At 47.6% G+C, this 26201-nt stretch overlaps 2 protein-coding genes across 7 annotated transcripts in view; both read right to left on the bottom strand.

Annotated features, from left to right (window-relative positions):
* Positions 1 to 7895, bottom strand: part of CLTC (clathrin heavy chain) — a 30121-nt gene extending 22226 nt beyond the window's left edge. For all 4 annotated transcript variants that reach the window (XM_027660260.1, XM_027660263.1, XM_027660262.1 and 1 more), the window contains exons 1-2: positions 7765 to 7895; positions 172 to 379 (exon numbers count right to left, since the gene is read on the bottom strand). In XM_027660260.1, the coding sequence (XP_027516061.1) occupies positions 172 to 379; positions 7765 to 7806 (250 nt within the window). In that variant the 5' untranslated portion in view covers positions 7807 to 7895. The remainder of the gene's footprint in view (positions 1 to 171; positions 380 to 7764) is intronic.
* A 2732-nt stretch (positions 7896 to 10627) lies between these two features.
* On the bottom strand, positions 10628 to 24454 carry DHX40 (DEAH-box helicase 40). Of its 3 annotated transcripts, none has more exons than XM_027660309.1 (17): positions 24211 to 24454; positions 23370 to 23515; positions 22835 to 22954; positions 21494 to 21724; positions 21241 to 21307; positions 20595 to 20726; positions 19170 to 19269; positions 18816 to 18902; positions 18164 to 18346; positions 17547 to 17627; positions 16787 to 16944; positions 15081 to 15195; positions 14700 to 14808; positions 14285 to 14379; positions 13597 to 13666; positions 12991 to 13219; positions 10628 to 11068 (listed from the first exon to the last, which is right to left on the bottom strand). In XM_027660309.1, the coding sequence occupies exons 1-17, from the start codon at positions 24347 to 24349 to the stop codon at positions 10932 to 10934; spliced, it is 2199 nt and encodes a 732-aa protein (XP_027516110.1). In that variant the 5' UTR covers positions 24350 to 24454; the 3' UTR covers positions 10628 to 10931. The 3 variants fall into 3 exon arrangements, with proteins under 3 accessions (XP_027516110.1, XP_027516109.1, XP_027516111.1); XM_027660308.1 differs by having other exon boundaries at positions 10628 to 11071; positions 24211 to 24452; XM_027660310.1 differs by lacking the exon at positions 24211 to 24454 and adding an exon at positions 24061 to 24079 and having other exon boundaries at positions 10628 to 11071.
* Positions 24455 to 26201: the final 1747 nt, after the last annotated feature.

Below are 26201 nucleotides of genomic sequence, written 5' to 3'. Positions count from 1 at the left end.
GCTGCCTCCAGAAGAACAGCAAATGCATTCACCTTAAGCTCCCATTAAGCTGTGGAGAAGTGCTAAGGGATCCTCCCACATAAATCACCCGAGAGACCTCAGTCACTCCCAAATAAGTCCTACAGAAGGCTCTGCAGCCACTTCCAACAGCTCTTTCTCAGGACTTCCTACCTTTGAGTGCAATGACTTTGCTGGCGGGGTTCATGATGGCGCTGTCGGCCGAGATGGGTCTGCGGATGGGGTTGCTGGGGTCGTTCATGTCGATGATCACCACCTGGGCCTGCTCTCCCACCTTCTCCCGGATGCAGATGAATTTGTCAGACTCCATTGTCAGAGTGCTGAACCCAATGTTTGCTGGGTTGATGCCCAGATTTTGGAGCTGGAAGAGGAAAAAAAGGTATAATGTTAAATTATTACCTCAGGACAGCCACGAAGAGCTTTTGTGAAAGCCGCAGGAGACATCTGGCTTCACGTATTTTTTTTGTGACAATACAACCACGTTGCCCAAAAATGGCATCAAGTGCTTGGGTACCTTCCCTTCAAGGTCCACTTACAACTTACCATTGAGAACTCAACTTGTGAGCCCCTCACAGCACAGAATCACAGAACATGCTGAGTTGGAAGGGACCCACAAGGATCAAGTCCAACTCCTGGCCCTGCCCAGGAGTCACACCAGTGTTGAAGGCACAGTGAACTCTCCTGCTCCTGGGAGCTGTGCTGGTGTTGCACTTCAGTCCTCACTCTCACCACCTTTCCTCCCTGAACTCATTCCCCTGAGCTATCACTATTTCAAGCTCAACATCACACGTGAGGTGTCTGAGCTTCATCTTTATCCCTGCAGAGCTAAAAAAAGCTCCCTGTCTAGCAATTAGCTCGTCCTGTCTCACAGCAGGAGGCAGAGCCAACACACAGGAGATGGACACACTGGAACCACAAATGGCTCATGCACAGCCCTACTTAACATAAGGTAGCAGTAAACCATTTCCTTCTCTGCTGAGCCCCAAGTCTTTGAATGTACACCCTGAAATTACGTTTCTTGCAACAAAACAGTTCAGTTAATGGCACTCTGGTGTTTGCACCAGGCTGCTGTACTGGGGTGGCAGCAGTGAGACAAAGTTCAGTGCATTTTTAACAGTGGAAGTGCAGAATGGGCAGTTCATCTCACACTGTCACAGAGACAACCAGCTTGTTGGTGGATATACCTTAAAAGCTGCAGAGCAGTTCTCTGCTATCAGAGGAATTATCACTATTTTTCTTTCTGGGAGACCTTCAAGCCCAAGGTCTCCTGAGAAAGGCGAGTCCTTCAAAGCCATTTTGGGGTGACTGTGGTGGTTTGGAGCACCCAGCCCTTATCAGCTGAGCTCTGCACAGCTCTGGGAAGGCCATGCCCCAGCTGTGCTCTGCCTGTTTGCAGCTCCTGATAAAGAGGGTGTTTTACTCCACTTCCCCTTTGTCCAGGCTTTCCAACAGCACACGAGGAACAAGTCACATCCAAGCTGTGGCACAGCAAGAACAAGCTTCACAAAGTCACTTCCATGGGAGATCTGTTCCCCAGGGAATACCTGACAATAAAGCCAGCAGACATCAAGCAAGAGACAGTCTTTGATCAGCCCTTCCAAGAGAAAACTGTCCGAATGCTACAGCTATTAAAAAAATAATGAAAAAAGAAAGAAATAAAAATCAAACCCTACATCCTTGACAGATCCAGAACTCTGGACAGATTTAAGCAAGTGTTTGAGGCCCAGCACCCCAGAACCTGACCACACATTCTCCAGCAACCACTTAAAATTCCCTTTCCAACACTGAGCAGTGTTCTCTAGACCTGTGACTATGGGACTGCACGTGAGCCAGGCAGGGTTATATGGAATCCAAGTAGGGTTATATGGAATCCAGGCAGGGTTATATGGAATCCAGGCAGGGTTATATGGAATCCAGGCAGGGTTATATGGAATCCAGGCACACTCCTGAAGGGAGAGAAGGTTGGAAGATGTGGGAGTTTGATCTGGTAGAGCTGGAGTGACTTACTGGGCTGTGGCATTTCCTTCTGCTGGGGCTGCAAGTTTCACAAGTGCAAAATCATTTATCAAGCACTAAATTTCCTCGTTAATTTGGTAGAGGGGGGTAGTTTGAGTGCCAAGCAGTAACTCACGGCACTACACTCAAACACTGTGGACAGAACAAATCTGAGCAGCAGGTCCAAGCAGATGGCAGGACCTCTTAGGGAGCTCCAGACAAACCCACCAAATCAAAGTCACTTGGATATTGCAGGACAGATTTACCTTAATCACAATCAGACTGCCATCTGCTGGGTGTCACATCTGAGGACTAACCCCAGATTAAAAAGATTTTAAAAGTGGTACTTCTTAAACTTCTCACTTTTTTCAAAGTGAGGTGTCTCTTTGCAAAGGTTCAGTCAACTGGCACAGGAGCTCTGAAGAAAGCCTGGAGAAGTTTTCTGATGGAGGCAAAACCCTCAGGGAAGTCTTTAAGTACACACAAGCTCTTTCTGCCAACATTTCATCTTTCATCTTAACAGACCCCAGTGCAGGAACCACGTCAGGAAATCAATTCTAACTGTGACAATCCCTGCCTTTGATTGCACAAGTGTCACCAGCCAGGAGTGGCACTTCCCTCACCCACTGGTGAGGCCAACAGGGACTTTCCTTGGCTGCATGCACAGACCTCTTGAGCAGAGATCATTCCCTAGAAATGAAGAAGAAAGGTTGTTGAATGAAGAAACAGGTTGTTTTCTTCCCCAGACTGGCTAAAGTCCAGGTGAGCCAGGCAGGCATGTTTAGAAAGCTGAGCAGAGCAAACACAGATGAAGATAACTGTGAGGAAATGTGACAGCAAATATTCCTTTGGAGGCTTTTATTGTGAAAATTTCAATACTATTCCATGTACAAACTCCTGAGCTGCACTGCAACCAAAGGAGTACAGGGGGTTGTGGGCTTCCAACCAATTTACTACAAAGGTAAAATAACCCCAAACATTTAATATTGCACTCACTACATTTCACTGATTCACAAACAAGTTTAAAAGACTGAAAAAAAAAAAGAAGGAATTTAAGACAGCCCTACATTTTACTACAAAAACCACTTCCTTGCCTTTCAAGCAGATATGAAAGCAGAACTTGCTCACTGTGCTTGGGTAAGTGATTTCCAGTGGGAGTTATTTTGCACCCACATCTGTTGGGAAGATCAGTGGCACCAGTCACTGTATGGAATAAAGTGTTCTGTGAAGCAGAGTGGAACCATGAACCAGACTGTCAGGGACAGCAGCAGCTCCCGTGTTCAGCAGAGACGTCGCCCTGAAGGACTCATCCAACCCAAGATCAGATACTTCACTCAACTGCAGGCTCTGCTGAACCAGGAAATTCTGGGATGGCATTTATGTGAACAGCACTGAGATGTGAATCATCCTAACACAGCGAGTGAACCTCTGATTGCCAGGATTATTTTTTCAGTGGAAGATAACTCAAGCCCATTCCTGGTAACTTACCCAGGGAAGTTGTCACATACATGTGACATCAAACTGAATGGTAAAACTGCTGACAAGAGTCTCTTTGTTGACCCCTTCCTGTGACAGTCCCTTTCCTGTGACAGTGCTTAGCTGTCACATAATTTCTCCTTGCCTACGAGGAAGGACACGGAACTGCTGAGCACACATTTCACCTCGACAGGATACAACCACTGCTCTTGTGGCCACAGGCAGCTGCTCAGTCCCTGCCCAGACTCCTTATCCCCATGCAGCCAGAAATCATGGAGCTGGACAGTGTCAGCTAACAGAAAAATTACCAGTCCTCTGGGAAGCAGGAGCTCCTGGATGTGCAGTGAGTCACATCAGCTCTGCCACAGGCCATGTTTCACTGGGCTGGATTGAACAAGGCAGACACCAGGCCATGTTTCAGCTGCTCTTTTAATTCCATACAGGAAAATTAGAAAAGCAAACTTCAGTTACACCAAAAAATTCCCATCTGTGCTGCTCTGGTAGTGCAGCTGTGTAAGAGTCCCACAGCCAGCCCCTGGCTCCAAATACATCACTCTTCCCAGAGCAAGGTAAGAGTCACAGCGTGTGACAGCCTAGGAAGTCATGTTTTCAACAGATAAGGGACCTCTCTGCCATTCAAGAGCTCTTTATTTCTATATCCTTCCTATTTTGTGCCTCCCTTGAGCAGGCCCAGGCAGCCACCCCTCTCACAGCCACGGGGTTGTGTTGTGTGACTGTTTTGAGTCCCAAACCACCCTGGGGCTGTAGCTGCTGACACTGGAGCTCAGAACCTCTGGCTCCCTCTCCTCCTCCGTGGTTGGGGCCCCAGTGCCAGCACAGGGCACTGAGCAGCCACCAGGGCAGGCCCAAGCACTGCAGTGCCTGCTGTGAGGGCCATGCCCAGAACAGCTCATAAACTGCTTAACTAATTGCTCCTATCCAATTACCTCACACACACACACACACACACACACTCTCCTCAAGGCATTTCCATTCTTTGTTACAGATTTTCCCTCTGTGGGAATACTCTAAACTCACTGGCTTCAGGAATGCAGATCCACTAAGAAGCAGGGCAAGAATCCCACCCAAACAGCATCAGGCAGAGTCCTCTAATTCCTGCCTTTTATCCACCAGAGATGTAACTGCTCCAAACTAATGCTGTTACAGCAGAGATTTAGTGTTTTAGGCTGTATTAAACTGTCTCACTGTCAGCACAATACATGGAAATATTTTGCTGTTTGCCATTGTTAGAGTAAAGTATTGAATTGATATATTTTATTCCATGATGCCTTGGCTGTCCTGTTTTATTCTCTGGCACAGCTGTGACTCCAGAGCCACCCAAGTGCCACCACCCCAGGACAGCACAGCTGCCATTCAGGTTTGCTCCATCAATGAACAATAGAGACAAGGACCCTTTTCCTAGTTTTAAAAAAAGCAGTTCTGTTGGCATCAAGCACACAGCCTGAGCTGGCAGTTCTCTGTACTGCCTTACAGAACAATTAAAAAATTTCTTTCTAAACATTTAGGTTCAGAAGAATATTTATTAATGCCTTAACTCAGTACAGCAGTGAGCCTGGTCCAAGTTCAATTTTTATATATTTTGGGGTATTTTGTGTCTAAATGACCTGGCAATCCCAGTCCATCTAATCTGGGTCCTTCTCACTCATCAGGAACTTGTAATCTCAGAAAAGCTCCACTGACCCACCACAATAAGCAGCTGTGTTTTACTTCCATCCTCAAGCACTCACAGGCACATTTTAGGAATCCCTAAAACCTCCATATGAGCAACCAGATTTACAATCATCCCACACACTGACCTCTGATCTCCCACCACAAGCACAGTGGATAGTTTCCTCATAGCCACTTCAAAAAGATAAAAAAAAAAAAAAAAAAGAAGTAGCACTGTAAAGTTTTATAACGTGAGTTTTGATAGCACAGGAACCAGGTTTCTCCTTGAAAACTCCCAAGGGAAGTTTCTCACAACATGTTGTTTTGAGGCCGGGCAGGGATGTACAGTAGACACCACACAGATAAAACCTACATATTTGGGACAGCTGAGATTGCAGAGCATGTGATGGGACTCAAACAAAACCTGAAGCCTGAGAACACAGTTTGGTTTCAGACTCCCCAGAAAGCTCAACTTGGCCCTGCCAAGCCAACTTCTTGCCCAAAGTAGATCTTTAGCTCCAATTTGGGGTACAAAGCACTGTCCTGTGCCCCCAAGGCATTCAGGGCTTCTGGAGCCTTTACTCTTCATTCCCAAATCACCAGCCAAGATCAGACTTCAATAACAGCCTGCAAAATCTTCCTCATTCACCACCTGCTTTTTATGAATAAGGCTCCGGGTGGGTGCCTTGCCTTGCATTAAAGCATCAGCTACAAACTTGCAAGTGTTGCCCAACACCTGTAAGACAAGTTTCCTAGACAATGTAGGTCAGGCACAGTTCAAGAAATTGTACTATTGAGCCCATGAGGATTTCCTAGGAGCAGCCTGGAATACACTAAAACAAAACCACTGCAATAGCAGCGTTTCTGCTCTCGAAATTTATGTCAGAAGCTTCATCAGAAAAACAGGAACTCCGAGAATTCCAATTCCTCTGAAAATTTCTCAATGAAATAAAATGAGGAAGTTCAGTAGGAGCAGCAAACTGGGCAAGAGCCACGTGCAGCCAGGCTGAGAGGGCTGGACACCCCACCTGAGGAGAGATCAGCTCAGTGTGCAGCTATAGAAGGTACTGGTTCAACCAGTGAAGAGGTGCAGGGAGAGAAAATGCAAATTAAAACACAACTAAACACATAAATCAGACTTTGGGCAGAACAGTCCTATTGGCCTGAACCCTCCCAGCACTCCTGGCATGAGGCAGATGAGTTTCATTATGTAACAGGACTCATGTCATTAGAGACCTGGCAGTGGGTCACATGCAAGGTTTGGGGCTTAAATAATATATCAGAGGTGCATTTCTACAATGCTTTAGTAGGAGCTGGGCACACAGAGGGATGAGTTTCACCTGAGGACACAGAACCTTCTCAGCACCTGGGTCTGGGCTGTGCCACCACCAGGACAAGACACTGCTCAGAGACAAAGCTCTGGGCAGCTCCTGGGATTCCCCTGTCAGTGCTGCTCACTCAGAAGTGCAGGTACACCTCAGCTAGGAATTCTGGCCTGCTTTTCCACTGATATCGAAGGAAAATTCCTCACCTGATATTAAGGAAAATTCCTCAACACTCAACAGTCACTCAGACAGAAAGTAATCATGGCACCATTTTTTTAAACCCTATGGAGAGTGGTAATTTGCACCATAAAACAAGTATTTTGCAAGGTGCCTAGGAATTGAAATTTTTCTGTTTGAGTCAGGAAAAGAAGTCACTACAAATGATGGAAATCCATCAGTACATCAGTGCCCGGTTACACAAACACGAACTAAACACAGGCACTGGAACCACGGGGCAGAAGAGGTACAGAAGCCAGGTGTGTCAGTGTAGCTTTTATTACACAAAAAAACCCCTCCCCAGCAGTGAAACCGAGTTTAATTAACACCACGGCTCGCAGTACTTCGCCCCACAGACCTGCCAGAGGGGAAGTGCCCATTGCACAACCGGACCTGCACCTCCGGACCCCTCCCTGCGCTCCGCCTGCACCCACGGACGCGGGAGGTGCGTTCCTTGGGAAGGCAGCCCCGGGTTCCTGCACATCTAGGACGTGTTACCGCTGCCTTCAGGGAGCCGTGTCAGGGAAGCGAAAGGAAATAACCGCGGTGCAGCGAGAGCCTGGATTTGAGAGAGGGCACCTGGGCACCTGCACTGCCCCCGCTGCACTGCGGGAGCCGCGGCAGCTCCCGCACTCACTGCAGCTCCCCTTCCGGGACGTGACATTACACCCAGACAGCACCGGGAGAACCACTTACTACGCCCTCACAAGGATAGGTGTTAAGATCATTAATATATCTAGAATGAAGCGGCGCAGGGAGGCAGCCCAGCCCTGCCCGGCTCGCCCCCGTCCCTCGCAGACCCGGGGGCCGGGGCGGGATTTCCCCTCACGCCGCGGAACCACCCGCGCTCCCCGTCCCCTCCCGGCCTCGCCCAGCCCGGGGGGGCACCGGCAAGGGCGGCAGGCCAGGCCCGGCCCCTCAGGAAGGTGCCCTTCGGGCAGCGCTTCCCTCCCGGACACCAACACCCCGCGCCCCCCCACAGCCCTCACGGCGGCACCGCGGGCGGGCCCGGGTACGTCCTCTCGGCACGGCGGGGACAGAACAGCGCGGCCGCGCCGGCGCCCACCTGGAGGTGCTCCTGGAAGCGGATGGGCAGGATCTGTGCCATGGTGGCGGCGGGGGCTCCGTGCCGGGCCGGGCTCGGCGCTGCGGGCGCTGCGGGGCCGCGATGGCGGAGCGGGGCCGTGCGGAAGGGCTGCCCCCGCCGGCGGAAGGATACCACGGCGGAAGGATACGCGCACCTGCCGCCCGCCCGAGCCGCCTCAGCCGCGCCGGGGGCGCGCGGAGGGATCCGCCGGCGCGCGGCGCCAGTGGGGCGGCCGGGGTGATGCGCCGCCGGAAGGGACTATTTGGGGACGCATCACTCAGCGCTCCTTCCCGGCCTTTTTTTTTTTGCCACATCATGCGACCGAGGGGCCGGCGGCGTCACTTCCGCTCCGCGCGCGCCGCCCCGCGCCGGGGTCACGTGACCGCGCGGCGCGGCCGGGACAAGGTGACACCGGGGGGGGGACACCTGGATAACACCCCCCCCGGGTGTCCCTGACACCGGGGGTATCCCTGGATAACCCCCCCCGGGGTGTCCCTGACACCGGGGGGGTACACCTGGATAACACCCCCCGGGGTGTCCCTGACACCGGGGGGGGACACCTGGATAACCCCCCCCCGGGGTGTCCCTGACACCGGGGTATCCCTGGATAACCCCCCCCCCGGGGTGTCCCTGACACCGGGGGTATCCCTGGATAACCCCCCCCGGGGTGTCCCTGACACCGGGGGTATCCCTGGATAACCCCCCCCGGGGTGTCCCTGACACCGGGGAGGGGGGACATGGGTACTCCCCCTCGGAGGTGTCCCTGGATCTCTTCTCCGGGGTGTCCCCGTCACCGGAGGTGTCCCTGGATACCCCCCCTCCGGGGTGTTCCTGACACTGGGATGCGATAAATCCCACCCCCCTCCGGGTGTCCCTGTCAGCGGGATGTGATGGATCCACCCCCGCGTGGGGTGTCCCTGTCACCCGGCCTGTCCCTGTGATGAATCCCCCAACCCGGGAGTGTCCTTGGATCCCCCCCTCTCAGGGTGTCCCTGTCACCAGGGGTGTCCTTGAACCCCCCCCTAGGATATCCCTGTCACCGGGATGTGATGGATCCCCCCCTCCCCTGGGTGTCCCTGTCACCCGGACGTGACAGATCCACCCCCTCTGGGGACACCGAGGGATGGGATAGATCCCATTCTCCTGGGGAGACACCGAGGGACAGGGGTGTCCCTGTGACTGGGATGGGATGGATCCACCCTCCGGGGGACACACCAAGGGACTGGGGTGTCCCTGGCACCGGGATATGATGTTCTCCCCCCAGGGTGTCCCCACTGTCCCTGTCCCTCCATAAGCCCCGGGGATGGTCCCTGGGACTGTTCCCACGGCCCACTGTTAATGAGTGCAGGAACACAATCAAACTCCCACTTTCCTCCCGTGTTTATTAACTCACAATTTACCTCCAGCACACAAAAAGAGTTAAGTTTTAGCTGTTTCTCTGCGATGATGCAGCATTCCAAGTGCTCTGCCCAGAGCTGGGTGTGCTTGGGGCACCCCAGCTTTCCTCACACCTTATTTTGCAATCTCATGGTTATTTCCTCACGTAATTTGTCTTAAATTCCCCATTTCCAACTCTCTGAGCAGCCCTGAAACACAAGGGGGAAAACAAAAAACCCTCCCTTTTTGCTACTAAGAGAGTGAAAACAACAAAAGGAATCAGAAAGCAGCAGGATGTGCCAAGAGATTTCCAGCCCCAAGGAAGAGTGGCCATTCCAGCTGCTCATTTCAGACCCAGGAGTGACCATGACTTGCAAATATATCATGAATTAAATTAAACAGCAAAACAGGTTGAGTCAAGGAAAAGTGCTGCTGCTCCAAAGCAGAGCTTGAGCACCAGAGTGAAAAAAAACCCTCCCAGGGAAGAATTTTTCTCCAATATCCAACCTAAACCTCCTCTCTGTCAGTTTGAAGCCATTCCCCTTGCCCTGTCACTCCAGGCTCTTGTCCAAAGTCCCTCCCCATCTTTCTCCATCTCTTCCCTTTTAATAGGCACAATCAGAGAAAAGAGGAACAATTATCAGATCTATCACTTTTTTGTTATGAGGAATATTATATTTCCCACAAAGAATCCCAAGGTTTCTGAGAGCTTTTGATCAGCCTGGAATGCTCAAGGTGGAGCAGAGGGGGAATGGTGAATATTTTACAACAACCCTTTTAACAAGTGACCTGGAAAGCAAGAAGGTGACACACAGAGGTGGGAAAAAATGACAGCATGTTCCTCCAGTTATTTGGAAATTGTCTTGTACAAGCTCCACACTGGAACATTTTAGAGTTATTGAGGTGATAAAACAGGATTATTTCTTTACTGAGAAGGAGACAAACTTTATGATGACAAAGCATCACAGCTTAAGGACAAAAGCTTGTATTTTGTGTTCTTCCCACACATTTGAAACAGTCATTCTTGAGATCAAAATCCGTATCTTTTAAAAATAACAGTCCCCAAATCCAGACAAACAGCCCATTAGGAGCAGCCCTGCTGCCAGCCCTGGGGGATAAGGGATCCACTGCTGGGGTGGGTTCCTTTGCCAGCAGGAAAACCCACAGTGCTAAGTCATCCCTGACAAAAATTATGCATTGTTAGCAGGAATGTGGAAACACTGCCAGAACACTTGGCACTCAAAGACATCTTCACCCAGAGCCATCCCTGTACGTGGTGCAGCAGGGAATGCAGGGGACAAATGTCCTTCTGGAATTAATCCTGATGGTTCCATCATCAAAAGAGCCCTTCCCACACATTTAACTGAGGAGTGGATGTGCACTGAGACTGTACAACCATCATACTGAGTGAAATGGATAAAAACTTACAGTTCCACTCCTCAAAAAAGTAAAAAAACCCCAGCCAATCTTTAAGAAAATTTTATTTTTGTTGGCACTGAGACCTTTCTAAGTCAATTAAATGCTGCAGAATTGGCACCACAGCTTTCTAGCCAGTAAACTGTTGCCAGTGACACGCAGCAACAAAATTCAGCTTGGTCACTTTTCCCTGCTGGATGCAGCAAAGGAAGGTTGTGTTTTACTCTTCTGCACTGAAAAAACCACAAAGCAGAAGTTTCCCTCCATTCCTGTGAGTCACTTTGCATCGTGCAAACATCCCCAGAGCTGCACAAACCGCCCTCCCTCACATGGGAGTGGAGCTGCCACCAGAATCACCCCGTTTCTTTCACTGGGCCACCTAAACCCTGTGCTCTTTGCTGCTTCCTCTCCAGGTAACGGGCTCTGGCATCCAGGATGGACTGATCATCATTCCTTCTCTCCATCTTCTTGGCAGAGTTCTCTGTGGCTCCTTCTGGGGGGGGAGAGGAGAGAAAAAAAAAAAAAATACTCTTTTGTGTCACACCCCCCACCCCCCAGCACTACAATTCTTCCTGTTGGTAAAATACCCCCAAAAAACACCCAACAGAATCCCCTTTTTTTTTTTATTTCAAGTCCCAGGCATTTGAATGACTTCCAGAGAGGACAGACTGTACCACAGCAGGGAGGGGAAAAAATGAAAACTAAAACCCTGCCTGAATCCCATGTCAATGTTTGCAGCTGGGCTCTTCTCATCCCGTGTGTACCTTGGGTTTTACTGGAACACAGAACGTGCATCTCGTGTTCTATGCACCCCTTTCCTCTCTAAATCACACATCTCAAACTCAGGTTTAGGCAGGAGAGGGACAGGAAATAAGCTTAGAATAAACTATCTCTGAAAAATTTCCAGAGGGAGGGGGAAGGGATTGGACAACAAGGAGATAAGGGAGTGGGAAAAGTCAATATTGGGATCAGACACCATCAGGAATGCAGGTTCTCCCCCAGCACTGAGACCTTGGCAGGGCTTCTCCCAGGAGGCAAGAAAAGCAAGAAATATTTTCAGTTTAAAATAACAATAATAAAAAATTAATCAAAGACTCTGAGAGCCGAAAAACTGTGTGAATGAAGCAGCTACTGCAGCCTGTCCCTGGGGCTTTAATCAACATTAGATTATTTATTAGAATATTTGTAATTATTTGGATATTTCTATTCTATTCCATTAGAATATTTGGAATTATTCTGTCTTGCAGTCAAATAATAATTCAGCTCATGCTGCAGCCCTTCCTTCCACTAATTAAGCCTTTCTCAGCTATTCAGCCACCTATTTTTATGAAGCTCCCAGAAATACAACATCTGTTAGGTCAATATTAATCTCAAATGAATTAACAATGGCCTGGTGAAGTCACAAAGTTAGGAGGGACACAGAGAACAAACCTCAGCTCCTTGGACTTCAGCTGGATGGTGCTCCTCTGCATTACCTAATAATGCAAATATCCTTTCCTATCCTATTTATAACCACATGAAATCCACATTTTTATCATTTAAAATGGTGGGTTTATACAACAGTGCACACTCTCTGAGCCCAGCAGTCTCCATTTTAAGGAAGTGGAAGAGAATCAATATTGCCAGTGCCTGTGCTGTGCATTAAAGTGGATGTTTTGGAAGGGTCAGCTTGGGAGGAAAGAGGCCCTTGGAATACTTGGCTGCTTTAGGGACCTGCTGACAGAAGAATTCAGAGAATGTCAAGCAGCAGATCAGTCAGCAGGCACCAGTCTTAATTAAAACTATTGAAACATATGGCATTAAACTCACTGTCAGAAGGAGACATTCACCAAAATGTGATGCTTTTTCCTTCATGTTTTTTGGTGAGTGAGGTTTTTTGGGTTGATCTTTTTCCCTCCCCTCCTCTCCATAATTCTTAGGACTTCTCTCTCTCTCAGGACAGTCTTATTTGGGTATCTATGGTTAGAAACCCTTTAATAGACTCTTTGTAATTATTGGAATATTTCTATTCTATTCCATTAGAATATTTGTAATTATTCCATCTTGCAGTCAAATAATAATTCAGCTCATGCTGCAGCCTTTCCTTCCACTAATTAAGCCTTTATAAACTTAAATAATCAGATAATAACTCAAAATAACCAGATTCAAAATGCTTTTAGTCAATTCTGTGTTAAAGTTTTGCCCCTGTGAGCTCTAGGAAGCCAGAAGAAGGGAGGACCTCGGCAAGAGCCAGCAAGGAAACACCACTATTCACACTGCAGAGACAGAAAACAAGGATTGCAGAGAAAAGAGAACAGCCAGAACCACACATATCAAACATGGAGACATGAAAAAAATTCATTCCGGGCCAGAATGAACCCAGTGACATAACAGGAGTCCACACAACCATAGACACGGACTGCCTGTGCTCACCAAACTGCCTCTTCAGGTCCTCCCTGTGCTTCCACCTGGTGATTTCCTCCTCTGTCACCTCCTCCCTGGCCACGCTGCTCAGCTCGTAGGCATCGATCTGGTGCAGCCTGGGCAGCAGGTCCTTGACCCACTCGTAGCGCACGGGACACACCGTCCGCACGTAGATCTTGGACGTCACGGTGACATCGTGGAAGATGATCCACTCCAGCAGAGTCTCCTGGTTGTACAGCTGGAAAATCAGTTAAAAAAGGTTATTTCTGAGCTGATTGAAAAGGGTTTTTTTACTTCCGGAGACCCCCTTCACTGGAGCGTTCTTCAACGCTTCAGATGCGAGGTGACATTATCCTTAATTTTCAGGGGAAATTAAGGTGGAATGACTTGCTTAAAACTGCCCAGAGAGAAAGTTCAGTCTGTGTTACACTCATATCACAAGCCAAACATTCACCAAATTTGAAGAAGTTCTCTGAAGAGAATTTTGAAGAGGCTCTTCCCCACTCTCCAAATGAACACTGCACCATACCAAGCACCAGGAAGAGTTTGTGGGACCTGCCTCTTATTCCTGTTACAGACCCTTTGCTACTTTACCAACAGACTTTGGAAACTCACTGTGGATGAGGGGTGGATGTAGACAATGCTGCCATGTCCGTCCATTGTGCAGAATGTCCTGGCTGCAGATCTGAAAGGGTTGGGGAAAAAATAAATAAACAAACAAATAACGAAACACACTTTGCTGTGATCAGACAGCGACAGGGACAGCAAGACTGAACTGAACTAATCAGCTGCACCATAGACAAAATACTCAAATATCTACCTAGAGAAAATCAAAAGTCAAATATCTAAGTAGAGAAAGTCAAATATTTAAGGAGAGAATGGGGATTCCAGAATTAAACTGTTAAAAAAAAAATAAACAAAACGAGGAATAAAATATATCTGATTATCTGATTTACCACAGTAGCACTGCAGATACAGCAACACAATAAGGACAGGGTTTGGGAGTGGAGCCTTTGACAGCCATGATTACTGAAAATTTCCAGTTTAATGTCTGGAACTAACCATCAGCTTGGGAGTTCATCCCACAGACAGAAAAATGACATTCCTGGGGAAATTTCTTACATCCTTGGAATAGTAATGACAGTGAAAAGCAGAGACCCTACAAAGCTTCCAGCCCTGCACAGAAACACCTCCTGCAGCTGCAGTTACTCCTTTTCCCAACACACAGCCCTCTGTACATAAATGTATATAAATAATGTGTGTGACATCTTTCCCATCCCATTCTCCAAAGTCCCTTCCTCACCTCCGAGCTACATTGATGAAGTATCCTGCACACAGGCACCTCCTCAGTATTTCAGTTCTGGAGCCTTCAAATGTCTCTTTGGGGAAGTCTGGCAGCTGTGCAAAGGAAAAACAACACAAATCAGGATCTTTCCTAAAGAAAAAGCAGTTACACCCCCTCTCCCCCATGGATTTTAAACTCTGGGTTTCTCACTGTACAGAAACCATGAGGAAAGGGGGGGAAAACTCTCCTTCTTGCCTGTTCCCACCATCATACCTGTTAGTTACACAAGCAAGGATGCTCTAAAAAAATATTTAAGTGGATTAGTTCCTACAGGAGGAAGGCAGCAGCCATCTGGCAAAGGCTCAGTGGTCCAGTACGTGTCTGAAATATAAACTTACATAACTCAAACATAACTAGAAATTACATTTTTTACCTCTTTCAGTTTACTGGTGATTTCCCGGAGCTGTTTTTCCACGCTAAAAGCAGATTTTAAAGCCCTCCAATGGATCCAGTGTCTCTGGCACCAGGCTGAGGGAGACTTGCTGAGAACAGAAATACTTGTATTATAAAGAAGCCCTTTGGAAGCTGAAGGCAGAAACTTGCCTCTGTTTTTCGTTATGGTCACACAAAGGCAACAACCTACACAGCAGATACTTTGTTGGCTTAAATAATGACAGAAATTACAGCTCAAAGAAGGAATAAATCTGCAATTAGGCACGAGGACACACGTGTATGTGCAGCACATCTAAGGACTGGCAGCACCTGGGATTTATGAGCAATGCAAAACCACTTACTGTAAGGGATCATTTTATACCTTGCTTTGCACTGTTCAAAAATATTTAAGAGGGTTGCAAAGTCATTGCATCCTCCCACTTGTGAGGAAAGTTCCTGGTGTTGAAGCTCAGCCTCCTTTTGCTTCTGAGGATCACCTGAGGAAGTAAGTTATATCTCACTTAAAGTCATTTTTAGGTAGTGCTCCCTAATGTCCTGTTAGCATCTCTCCAAAGTGTGTTTGGCAGCCTGGACTCTTTATTCATGTTATTTTTAGATTTGTCTCTCCTCCACAGCTGCATTTACAGCTCTTCCTCCTTCCATTCCTGCTGAACAAGAGCATGTAGATGCTATTAAATCTGTCATTAATCTCATCAGTCAGCAAATAGAGATGAAGAATTCTGCTCTCTTGGAAAGGTTCTACATATTTCTCTCTCACGATCAGCTCAGATGGTGACATGGAAAGATAAAGGAACAGGGACCTTAAACAAACAGCTCCCGAGGATCAAGTGGAAGTTTTACCCTGAGAGAGAAAAAACAAGACTGTTGAAACCACCCCATCTAATCTATTTAACTCAGCTTTTGTCCCAGGGCCACAGCAGTGGAGGTCTTAAATAAAGAGTCTAGAAAAACATGTGCATCTGTGAGTTTAGTGGGAATCCACCTTCACTAAGTGCTAGGAATGTGCTGGGCAAAAGCAACACTTCCAAAGTGTTATTTCAAGGTTTGAATACCCTGAGAATTTCTTCTCCAGCACAACCTTTTCCCCTCAGGAGAGGGAGACACAACTGCAAAGGCCTTTGCAGTGCTGCTGTTATAGAGGATGGCAGAAGTTTGTGGGTATTAAAGGTACCATGGATGAAGGAGGCCTGATCCTACACACCCTGAGGTGCCTTCAGGGTGGGAATTCCATGTTCTTCCCAGTGTTCAGGGTTGCTGAAGGGTCACAAATGCATCAGAGAACAAGGGCACGTTGCCAGAGGGAGGATGGGAAAGCACAGGGACAGTTGGGGAATGGGAAGGACCCCAGAGCAGATTCCAGGTTCCAGTGGTGTCAGCAGTGTCTGGGGCTGTTGTGCTAACAGGGACAGTTAATGGACTACAGGGATAACTGGACAAGAGCCAGGGAGTAACTGGGAAGGACAAAGGTCTCCCACAAAGACAGGACATATACAAATATATGGAGCACGAAGGGGGACAGACAGGAGGGGAGAGGAGATGGGAAGGAGGATGTGAGAGACTGGGTTTAGCACTATGAAAGGTGCTACCTTGGAACCACAGCAAAACTGTATTTTCCATTTAGAAAAACACTGGAAACGAGGCAGTGACAAGCTGAGCTTCTCACAGTAACTTAAAAGGTCTGTTTGGTTGAACAGAGTTATTGACAGGAAAGATAATCCAGAGGTGACCCCGTTCATTAAAAATAAATTAATCAGTCCCTGTTGTCTGTACTCAGACCAACAGCAAAACATCTGCTGTGGTGAATTTTGGTTTTCTGGTTTGTTTTTTTTTTACTCTTTTCCCTCCTGTAACACAGTTTCCCCCTCATGACCTCTCAGCATCCTCCCGCTTACGCAAACGTTGCTTCCCAGCTCACAGCCTTGGGACAAAGGCAACCCAATTCCATGCTGGTCTGGAGTCTTTGGAACAGCTGTTGTCCAATTCCTGGCATGCAATGTGCCCTGACTCCAAGCTCATGGAAAGCTTTAAAAACATATGGGGCTGCTTTGGGGATAAGGGGCTTCCTACCTGGCCGGATGAAGACGTTTTCCACGGACAGCATGGCTGCAATGGGAAGCAGGAGATCCTCACAGTCAAGGGAAGCAGCTTTTATGACAGCACAGCTCAGGTTGGGAGGGAGGGGAAACTGCACCAAGAATTCTCCCAGTCTTGTCACATGGCCTCTCCTTATCCCAGGAAAAAAGACAGAAACACCAGATCTGTGTTTCAATGTAAATAGGAGCATGCACACCTAAGTCAGCCACCACATCCTGATTAAGGGCATGGAATAAGCATTTCCCTCTGGATGTGTGTGCCCAGACAGGTGCTGGAGACATGAACAAGTGTCCCCAGTTTGCCTGTGCCTGCTCCATGCCAGGCAGAGCCAGCTTTTATTTAATTCTTGCAAGAAGAATTCCTGGAAGCTCAGGATAAGATCTTGCTTCCTGCCTTGAGTTCTTGGATGGACCTCACAGCTAAAGCCCAAATTCCTCCGTCACAACAGTCTGGGATCTGCCATCAGGAGCTCCAGCACTGGGTTGAGGTAATTTGTCTGAGGTCACTCAGGAACTCCAGGACAATGTGGACAAATTGATCTGTATCTCTCAATCCCCAAGCCCAACTCTAACCCTGATTTTACAGCCTATATTAAACCCCAGTAGTAACTTCCTGGAAGCTAAATGAGGAAACACATTCTACTGCTGGGGAAGTCCCTTAGTCCACACAAACAAACACTGACACCAGTCAAACCATTAAATTCCTGTAGTGACTGCACCACTTTATTTTTTACCTGTCAATAGCACTGCACTGGTAAAGTTCCTTGAGAGCTTCTAAAATATGTCTTTCTTCAGGGGGGTCCAAATAGGGAAATCTGTAGAAAAAAATGAAGTAAAAAAAAAAAATATCTGTTCAGACCCAGAATAGCTTTGTTAGTTTTCATATTTATTAGAATACTTCTTTCACCTCCCAGTACAGGTTTTTGACCAAAGTGCACATAATCATCTGCAGCATAAGGGTGTGTTACTGCATGTTCTGCCTCAAGCTGGGGAATTCTGATTGATGACAAATCCCAGCATGGCACACACAAAGCTCAACTGTATTTTCTGCACTTGTATGATCTTAAAATTAAGCCATCCTCCAGAGATGAAGCTTTTGGGGCATAAACATCAATATTTTAAAGGAATGCTACAAACTATATATTGAATTTTGGAGCGAGCCAGCTTTGGCAGAAGCCCAAACTTGAGCTCAAGATCCAACCTGGAATTACAGGCTGGGGAGAACAGCAGAAAAGCTGATTGAAGTGTCACAGTTGGCTGGGGAACCTAATCCTGCCTCCTGCCAACAGGCTCCGGGTGCCGCGCTGCCCAGACTCGGGGAGACAGGGATAATCCCCTGCCCAGAGGTCACCTGATGACATCATGCACGGAGAGGCACTTCAAGGTCAGGATGACAGATGTCAGGCTGGTCCTCCTGATCTCTGGGACGGTGTGGTCAGGCATGCACTGCTCCCAGAACTCCCTGCTGTACAGCCGGTAGCTCTTCCCGGACGAGGTCCTGCCGGCTCGGCCAGCTCGCTGCTTCGCCTCGCTCCTTCCAGAAAAACCAACATCCAAACTCTGAATCCCTTCTAGTATCACCCACAGGGTGATTATGACAAATAACAGCAATTTCTGTGCTTGCAGGCAGAAGGTATTTTACTGTGCAGCAGCTGAGAATTCCAGCTGGACGAGGATGGGCAGGAGCAGCGTTTCTGTGCACGGAAGATTTTTTTAAGCTTCACTGAATCAGGTTGTTGTATTCAAACACAAGAGGACATGTGAGCCCCTGTTCAGGCTGCAGACAATGCACTGTCAGTTCCTTCTTAACGTCTGAAACTTATAGGAAATTATACATCCTGAACCACTTCCTACGTAGCAACAAACAAAACGGCTTTAAATCACAGAACTTCAAGGCTGCTCCTCATCTTTTTATTTACTTTTTTTTTTTTTTAAAGATCCACCAATACATGGTGTTGTCACAGCAACTCCCAGGAAAACCAAGACATGTTTAAAAAACTTACTTTGAAATGGGAACCACCTCCAGTATGTCCAAGCCAACACGGGGGTTGTGATTCAGCTGCTTCACAAACCCGCTGTCTACGACGTACCTGAGCAAAAAGATTCAGAGAGGGAAAGGACAGAGCTCTCAGCACACAGACAGGTACCACAGGGTTACTTAGTGAAGCCAAGATTTGATTTCAAATTAGGGTCCAAAAATCATCAGTTATTTCTAAGACTATATAATGGTATTAAGGGTTTTCTCACTACGCACACACATGAAAAAGGGCAACAGAGCAGGTACAGAAATGAAGGAAGGCAGAACTTCCTGAATTATCCCCTCTGTCACAGCTTTTCTGAAGGACACAAAACAATACCTGACTCCTTCGATGGTCAGAGATGTTGCAGCAATGTTTGTGGACACCACACATTTTCTAATGCCCGTAGGAGCTGGCAAAAATATCCTTTTCTGTTGATCTGAAACGACAGGGAGTCAGTCCAACAGTTTATGTTACAGCACTGATTTCCACCAAATTCACTCAAATGCTGAGTGAAAGTCACTTGAATGACATTAGAAAGTGAATCACACAACAACCTAAAATATAGTTGGTGTTATTTCAGCAAATGCCAGAAATCAGATAATATTTTCTTTACTGCTCAAGTATCCCAGATTTGGGAAAAGGCCAACTCTCCTGGCTGTTTCCTAACCAGGAAAACAAACAAGATGTCTGGTCTGAACAGAATTTTCATGAAGGATTCGAAGGGTTTTAACCACCAGAGCAAATGAATGTGAACATTAAAAAAAAATGAATTAACTCCCTCATGTTTCCAGCAAATCTTCATTTAACATGTACCAAAGCAGCACATGCAGCTCCCATCCATTCATTTGGCTTTCCAAGGAAAAAAAAAAAAAAAGAGGTGGAAATTTAACTTTCCCCTGAAATTTTCTCACTTATTATTTTTGAAAAATATAAAAATCTCTTTAAGGAACATTTTCTAATGTGTACTTAGACATATTGAAATACAACATCCTCTGAGGAACTACCACAAAATAAAAATAAAATAAAATATCCCTCTCAGTCAGGAATCAATTTCATGGAATAATGAAGAAGCTACACTTTTCTTTTATGCAACTTTGCTCTTTCCAAAAGATCAGTTTTGCTCCCTCTGCAGATCTTTACAAGATCTCAGCAGCACTTTTAAGGGGAAATTGCTGCTCTGCTCTTCTGAACACTCACTCAGCCCCTTGGCAGCCTCCAAACTGCACCCACATATTCAAACACTGCCCTCAAATTCATCTGAAAATACAGCAAAGGTCAAGAGGGTTCTGGTTTTAACTCTTGGGAATTAACTGTGGTACTGCTGCCAAATAAAACAGAGTGCCTGTCTCTGATAACCTGCACCTTCCTACACTGTGTGACACTGCACCACTGCTATCTTCCCTCCCAGCTCTGCTCTCATCACCAAAAACCTCCTGGCAACGTTTTTTCCACCTAAAATAAAGAGTGAGGGCATCTGAACTTTCAGTTACACACCATCCCCTCCCCAAGCTGAGGATCCTGATGCCATGTGAGGCCTTGTCCAGTGGATATGAATTTGAACTGGAGGCTGCAGTGCAAGCCCAGAGAAGTTTGATTAGTTTATGACCACCACCAAAAAACCCAGTAGTGCCACAGTATTGTAACAAATGGGTTAATTAACGGCATTTTTTTCAGAAAGATTTGATGAGGATGCTGTTTGTAACAACTCTTGCAGTTCACACTGGTGTGAATTAAGCTCCCTGTGACATTATAAGCTCTTACCTGTTGACATTGAGCCATACAGAGGTAGGATAAGCAACCCCTCCACGGCCTGATCGTGCACTTCGTAGCGGTAATCAATAGACTCTGCTTTCTTGAAGAGCAAGTCACAGGCTTTTTCTATCTCAATTTGACCTAAAAGACATAGAAGAGCACTGAAGTAGTCATGACTCTGCCTTCCTAGTTTGCAACATCTTTAAACAAGATTGGTTTGTCAATATTACAGAGCTGTCAACACCATTAAAAGAAGGGTGTAATGAGAGTTTAGTTTAGGAGGTGACATCCAGCCTTTCCACAGTGCCTCTCACCCAGGCTGTTCCTGAAAGGATGAGTGCCTAAGGGCCTGGCCTATACACTGATGTAATTCCCTCTTCCTGAATTAACAACAAAATAAAACATGCAGACAACACAGAGTCAATCTGGCACAAGAAGGGAAGAGAACATGAAAATTTTCAAGTTAATGATTTTCTTATCTGGTCTCAGGGGTACAGATATTCCTAAAATGCTCTGAAAATGATCACTGTGTGCATCAACCCCCACCTTTCCCTTCTCCACTCACTGCTCTGGGACAAAGCAGACAGTCTATTTTGCTGGTAGTGCCATGGAATAACCTGGAATAACCCTGGGTTGTGGAAGGAAAAATTCGCACCTGTCAGGAAGACCAAGATGTCGCCTTCTGGTTCATTCAGGTGGACATCCAGCGTGACTTTTACAGCCTGGAACAAACAACAGACAAGCCAATAACAGCTGCAACCTTTCTCAAACTCATCATACTAATTAATTCTTCCCTATTTCCTGCAGGGATGCTCAGATACACAATCCAGCAGCTGATTCCTGTGGTCTGTCCCAGATAAAATCACACCAAAACCAGAGAACACACCCAGAAAACAAAGCCACCAGACCTCTGTGACATAGGCAGAGCTGCCCACGTCCCTGGGGCTCAGCAGGTTGCAGAATATCTCCTTGACAGGGTAACTCCTCCCTGGAATGTGCAGCACTGAGCAGTGCCCAAAGAACTCGGAGAGCTTGTCCACCTCCAGGGTGGCCGACATCACCACCACCTTCATCTCCGTCTTCCTGTCCGGGGGTTTCTTCTGTAGAAAGAGTTTCTTCAGCAAACCAAACAAAATATCCTGAGAGAAAAACAGAAGCAACTGATGTTAACACCCCAGCTTTACTAGAAGTGCCTGAAGCACTTGGAAGGGACTGGTTTTTTTCCAATGAAAATCCCATATTCCAGGCCTAAGCACTCAGAAGAAAACTTATTTTTTACCCTGGTCATTTTGTAAGCACACTAATTGGTTTCTAGAATTTAATTAGTTTTTTATCAGCTCTTCTCACAGCCCATAGACAGAACCAGTATACCCTAAATTCTTTGTTTTTCATTTTTATACTCTCGTGGTCAAGTCATTTGCCAGCAGTCACCTCAGACCCGTTTTTCACCCCATTTTTCAGCATATCACCTGACTGTGTGTGCACCCTCCTTTGGTTCACCACTTATTGTGATGATTTCAGCAAGTTTATTTTACTCTGGGGTGCTCTGGATTAAAAACCTGCTCCTTACAGGGACACAGGTGATGGAGCAGTAACTTCTTAAATCACCTTACTCAGTTTATGTGCCATACCCTCAGATGTTTGAGGGCAGAACTGGGATTCAGAGAACATTTTCCCCTTTCCACAGCTGGGCTGGCAGGTTGTTTGCTGGAGCAGTAGATAGTCTGACACACAACACAATCTCCTGAGGACTGAGTGACTTGAGTGTCCCTGTGCTGCCCACACAAGGGTCAGGGTGACTTTTGAGAGCTTTTGGGACTTAGGTCAGTCTGGACACTTCCATGGTCCTAAAAGCCATAATCTCTTTGCACAGTTGTGAACACACCCTAAGAAACACTAGAGCAAGAAAGATGTTTCAGGGTGTTGTTAGTGAGTGGAAAAATAAAGATTCTAGAAAGTTTGTGTTCACTGTGCTCGCTTCAAACTCCTGGACATTTTGGGAGAGATCCAACAGCCAGGAAAGTTGTTGGAATGCTTTCAAACACAAGAAGAGCTATGCCAATTGCGACGGGACTACAGGTCACATCTTATTTTCAGATTATTGAGCATGTAGAAAGTTCTATGGTCTCAGGACAGCAAAAGTCAGCCAAAATCCCTGGAGATTGTGCAGAAGGGAAAAGGAGGTATAAGCAGACGATAAAAAAGGAGAAACAGGACAGAAATAAGGACAGAAATAAGGTGACACTCACAGTGCTGAGGCTGCGCTCATGGGCTTCATCCAAAATGATGATGCTGTACTTGCTGAGGAGGGGGTCTGTCAGGATTTGCCTCAACAGGCAACCATCAGTCATATACCTGATGGCAGTGTCCTGAAAGGTTTAATCAGACAATCAGCTGTTATCCTGGATTATTATTTCAAAGTCAAGCAAACACTTGGATCATCACATCTCTTCCCGGACACACTCTCGACTGCACCACAGGTGATCATCATACACCACACCACAGGTGCTCAGCAACGTTTCACTTGCGAGGAGTTCAAAAAACTTCATCAAATAACTTATATGGTGCGAAAAACTTCACCAAATAAGTTATACAACACAAACAGCTGCAGCTCCACCACAGTTGGTGCTGGTGCTTCCCGAGGCTCCGAGACCTTCCACACACAGAGCCCCTGGGAAAGCACCGGAGCTGTGCCACCCCACGGAGAGGCCCAGGGGCAAAACCCTGAGCCAGAGCCCACTGACCCCCCCTGTTCCCACAGGATGCCAGCCCCCAGGGCCCTACCTCGGAGGTGCAGTCGTCGAAGCGGACCTGGTACCCCACGAGAGTGCCCAGGGCACAGCCCATCTCCTCGGCCACCCGCTGCGCCACCGACATGGTGGCGACGCGCCGGGGCTGGGTGACACCGATGGCCCCGTGCTTGGCCAGGCCTGCAGAGAGCACAGAGTCACACAACGGTTTGGCTTGCAAGGGACCTCAAAGATCATCTCGTGTCAACCCTCCTGCCATGGGCAGGGACACCTACCACTGTCCCAGGTTGCTCCAAGCCCTGTCCAACCTGCCCCTGGACACTTCCAGGGATGGGGCAGCCACAGCTTCTCTGGGCAACCTGTGCCAGGGCCTCCCCACCCTCACAGGGAAGAATTTCTTCCCAATATCCCATCTAACCCTGCCCTCTGGCAGTGGGAAGCCATTCCCCTTGTCGTGTAACTCCAGACCCTTGCCCAAAGTGTCTCTCCACGTTAGGGTTACCCCAGAGCCTTCTCCAGCTTCAAAAAAACCCAGTGATTTGAGATGAACTGGGACACTGAGGTTATACAGAATATTCTGAGCTGGGAAGGACCCACAAGGACCATCAAGTCCAACCCTTAAGTGAATGTCCCGTACAGGGATCGAACCCACGACCCTGGAGTTATCGGCACCGTGAGCTGTGCAGCTCCGAGTCAGCTCACACACCCCTACCTACACAACATACACATGGCAACAGGGGTTTTTTATTTAAAGGGTCCAATCACCCTCCTCTCAGCACAGCCCAGCCCGAAGCTGAGGGGACACGGAGGACCATCCGCGTTTATCCCTGCTCATACCCCACCCTCGGGGTCAGCGGGGGGTGGGGGTCCGTTACCTGCCTCGAAGAGGTACCTGGGCAGCTGCGTGCTCTTGCCGCTGCCCGTCTCGCCGGTGACGATGAGGAAGGGCCGCTCTCTCACGGCCTCCACCAGCTCGCGGCGGGAGCGGCGGATGGGCAGGGCCGGGCCGTCCATGGCGGAGGTCCCCGGGGGGGTCGGGGGACCCCCTGGAGACCCCCCCTACCTGGGGACCTCCTTCACCTGCCGGACCCCCCCTCACCTGGAGCGACCCCCGGGGCCCTCACGGAACCCGCCGCTGTTTACCCGCCCATCGCGCGTGCGCGGCCCGGGCCACGCCCCCTCCAGGCCACGCCCCCTCCTCCCCTCAGCGCTTCGCCTCGGCTCGGAGTCGTAAATAGCAAATAAAATCACAAATATAATCATAAAATCACCCACCTCCGAAAATACATTGTTTTCTGGCAGAGTTCGAGCCTTGAGTCCGCAAATTAAGGTCCTGTTTAAGCGATCTTGATTAAAAGACACACATCCTGCCGCTCTCATCCTCACACCAAAATTTTTCCTCTTCTGTGTGAAAAGCGAGAAATCTGTGCCAACTGCTGCTTATGGTCAACGATTTTTCCTGTTGCTGTTTAATCACTTCCACTAACAGTAGTAATTGTTCTTCACAGTTCTTACACTTCCAAAGCTAAGATTTAAATGTTTCAGTGGATTCCACGCAATATTTCTCTTAAAAAAAAAAAAAAAAGTCCTCTGGAGCTTATACAGCCCGTCATGATAACCCAGATGACACTGTAGAAGTTTTGGAGTTGCATTGCAAAAAATGGTATTTGGTGTCTTGTACTGCAATTTTGTTGATAGAATTAGAATTGCCTTCTTAAAGTTTAGGGCTGGACATGCTTCAGTGACCTCAGACCTAGGGCAGGGTTAACAAAGCTTGGAAAAAAAGGATGTCCACTGATAGTGGACACGAAGAATGCAGAATTTATGGGACATCTGGCAAAACTCCCAAGGCAACTCTGCAACTGTGCTGAAATCAGCTCCAGCTGAGTAAAAAATAGTTCTGGAACCACTGACCCAAGAAACCCACCGACCCAAAAGAAGAGAGAGACCGAGCATAAGAATAATTAGTGTGAGAAGCGAGAGTCATTAACCAACAGAAGATAGAGTACTAATTAACAGGAGAACTATGTAACTTGCAGCCAATGAACACTCATTCCTTTGTTTGCTAAAATGTATAAGGAGTGAAAAGTATTAATAGTTGTGGTGCTGGATTTGTGGAATTCCACCGAGCGCCTGGCTCTGAAATAAAAAACCAGTGTCTCTCTCGGGCTTGTTGCACAGCGAGTAACAAATCCGATTTTTGCTGTCAACAGTAGCACCAAAACTCCGGGTGATTAAGGAATTAAGGTGCCACCTCTGCAGCACCATCTGTGGATTCACATCAAGCCTGAAGGTGGCAAGCGCTGAACGCTGAACACAAACCGGCCCCAGTCCAGCTCCCAGTGTCTGTGGTGGCTGCAGCTGAACACCGTCTGCGCCAAAGCACGGCTTTTGGGGTGTGTTTTGTCAGGGTTTGCTTCCCTCACACACCCTGGATATGTTGTTTCACCCTCCATTAGGCTCTATCGGTGACAAGAATCACGCAATAAATTTATTGTCACACCAGGAGTGAATTCAGGCCACCCACTGGCTCCGGCTACAACAAATCAATTTTTACCTCTGGCACAACAGGACGAATATCTCCCCACTGGGAACATGCACTCTGATGGAAGATGGTCCAAAAGTTGCCACCTTCAGCTGTGTCTAACCTATAAATATTTGTTTCATCTGTCAACAAACTGGCATTGTAAAATCCCCCAGATAAGCTGTTTTTCTTGCCCTTCCTTACAGAGAAGAGACAACACTGCAGTAACTTTCATTACAGCACCACAACTAAGAGAGTCCTTTAACCAACCCATAGCTCTGTTCCCTCATCCAGGTACACAGTGGAATGTGCCAATTCCCTGGATGTTGTTACATCCCTTTA

This window comes from Corapipo altera, unplaced genomic scaffold (genome assembly GCF_003945725.1).
Source record: "Corapipo altera isolate COAL_440 unplaced genomic scaffold, ASM394572v1 271, whole genome shotgun sequence".
NCBI classification, from domain to species: Eukaryota; Metazoa; Chordata; class Aves; order Passeriformes; family Pipridae; genus Corapipo; species Corapipo altera.
Note: the sequence above shows the minus strand (reverse complement) of the source record. Positions and strands in the feature narration are given on the sequence as shown.

Bases quoted from the DNA above. Each gene is read 5' to 3' on its own strand.
- DHX40 (XM_027660308.1), bottom strand. From the start codon at position 24,349: ATGGACGGCCCGGCCCTGCCCATCCGCCGCTCCCGCCGCGAGCTGGTG. The intron at 22,955-23,369 runs GTAGGGCCCTGG...TAAACCTTTCAG, and splicing joins TCGACGACTGCACCTCCGAG to GACACTGCCATCAGGTATAT. The intron at 18,347-18,815 runs GTAAGTTTTTTA...TTTTTCTGGAAG, and splicing joins GAGGTGGTTCCCATTTCAAA to GAGCGAGGCGAAGCAGCGAG.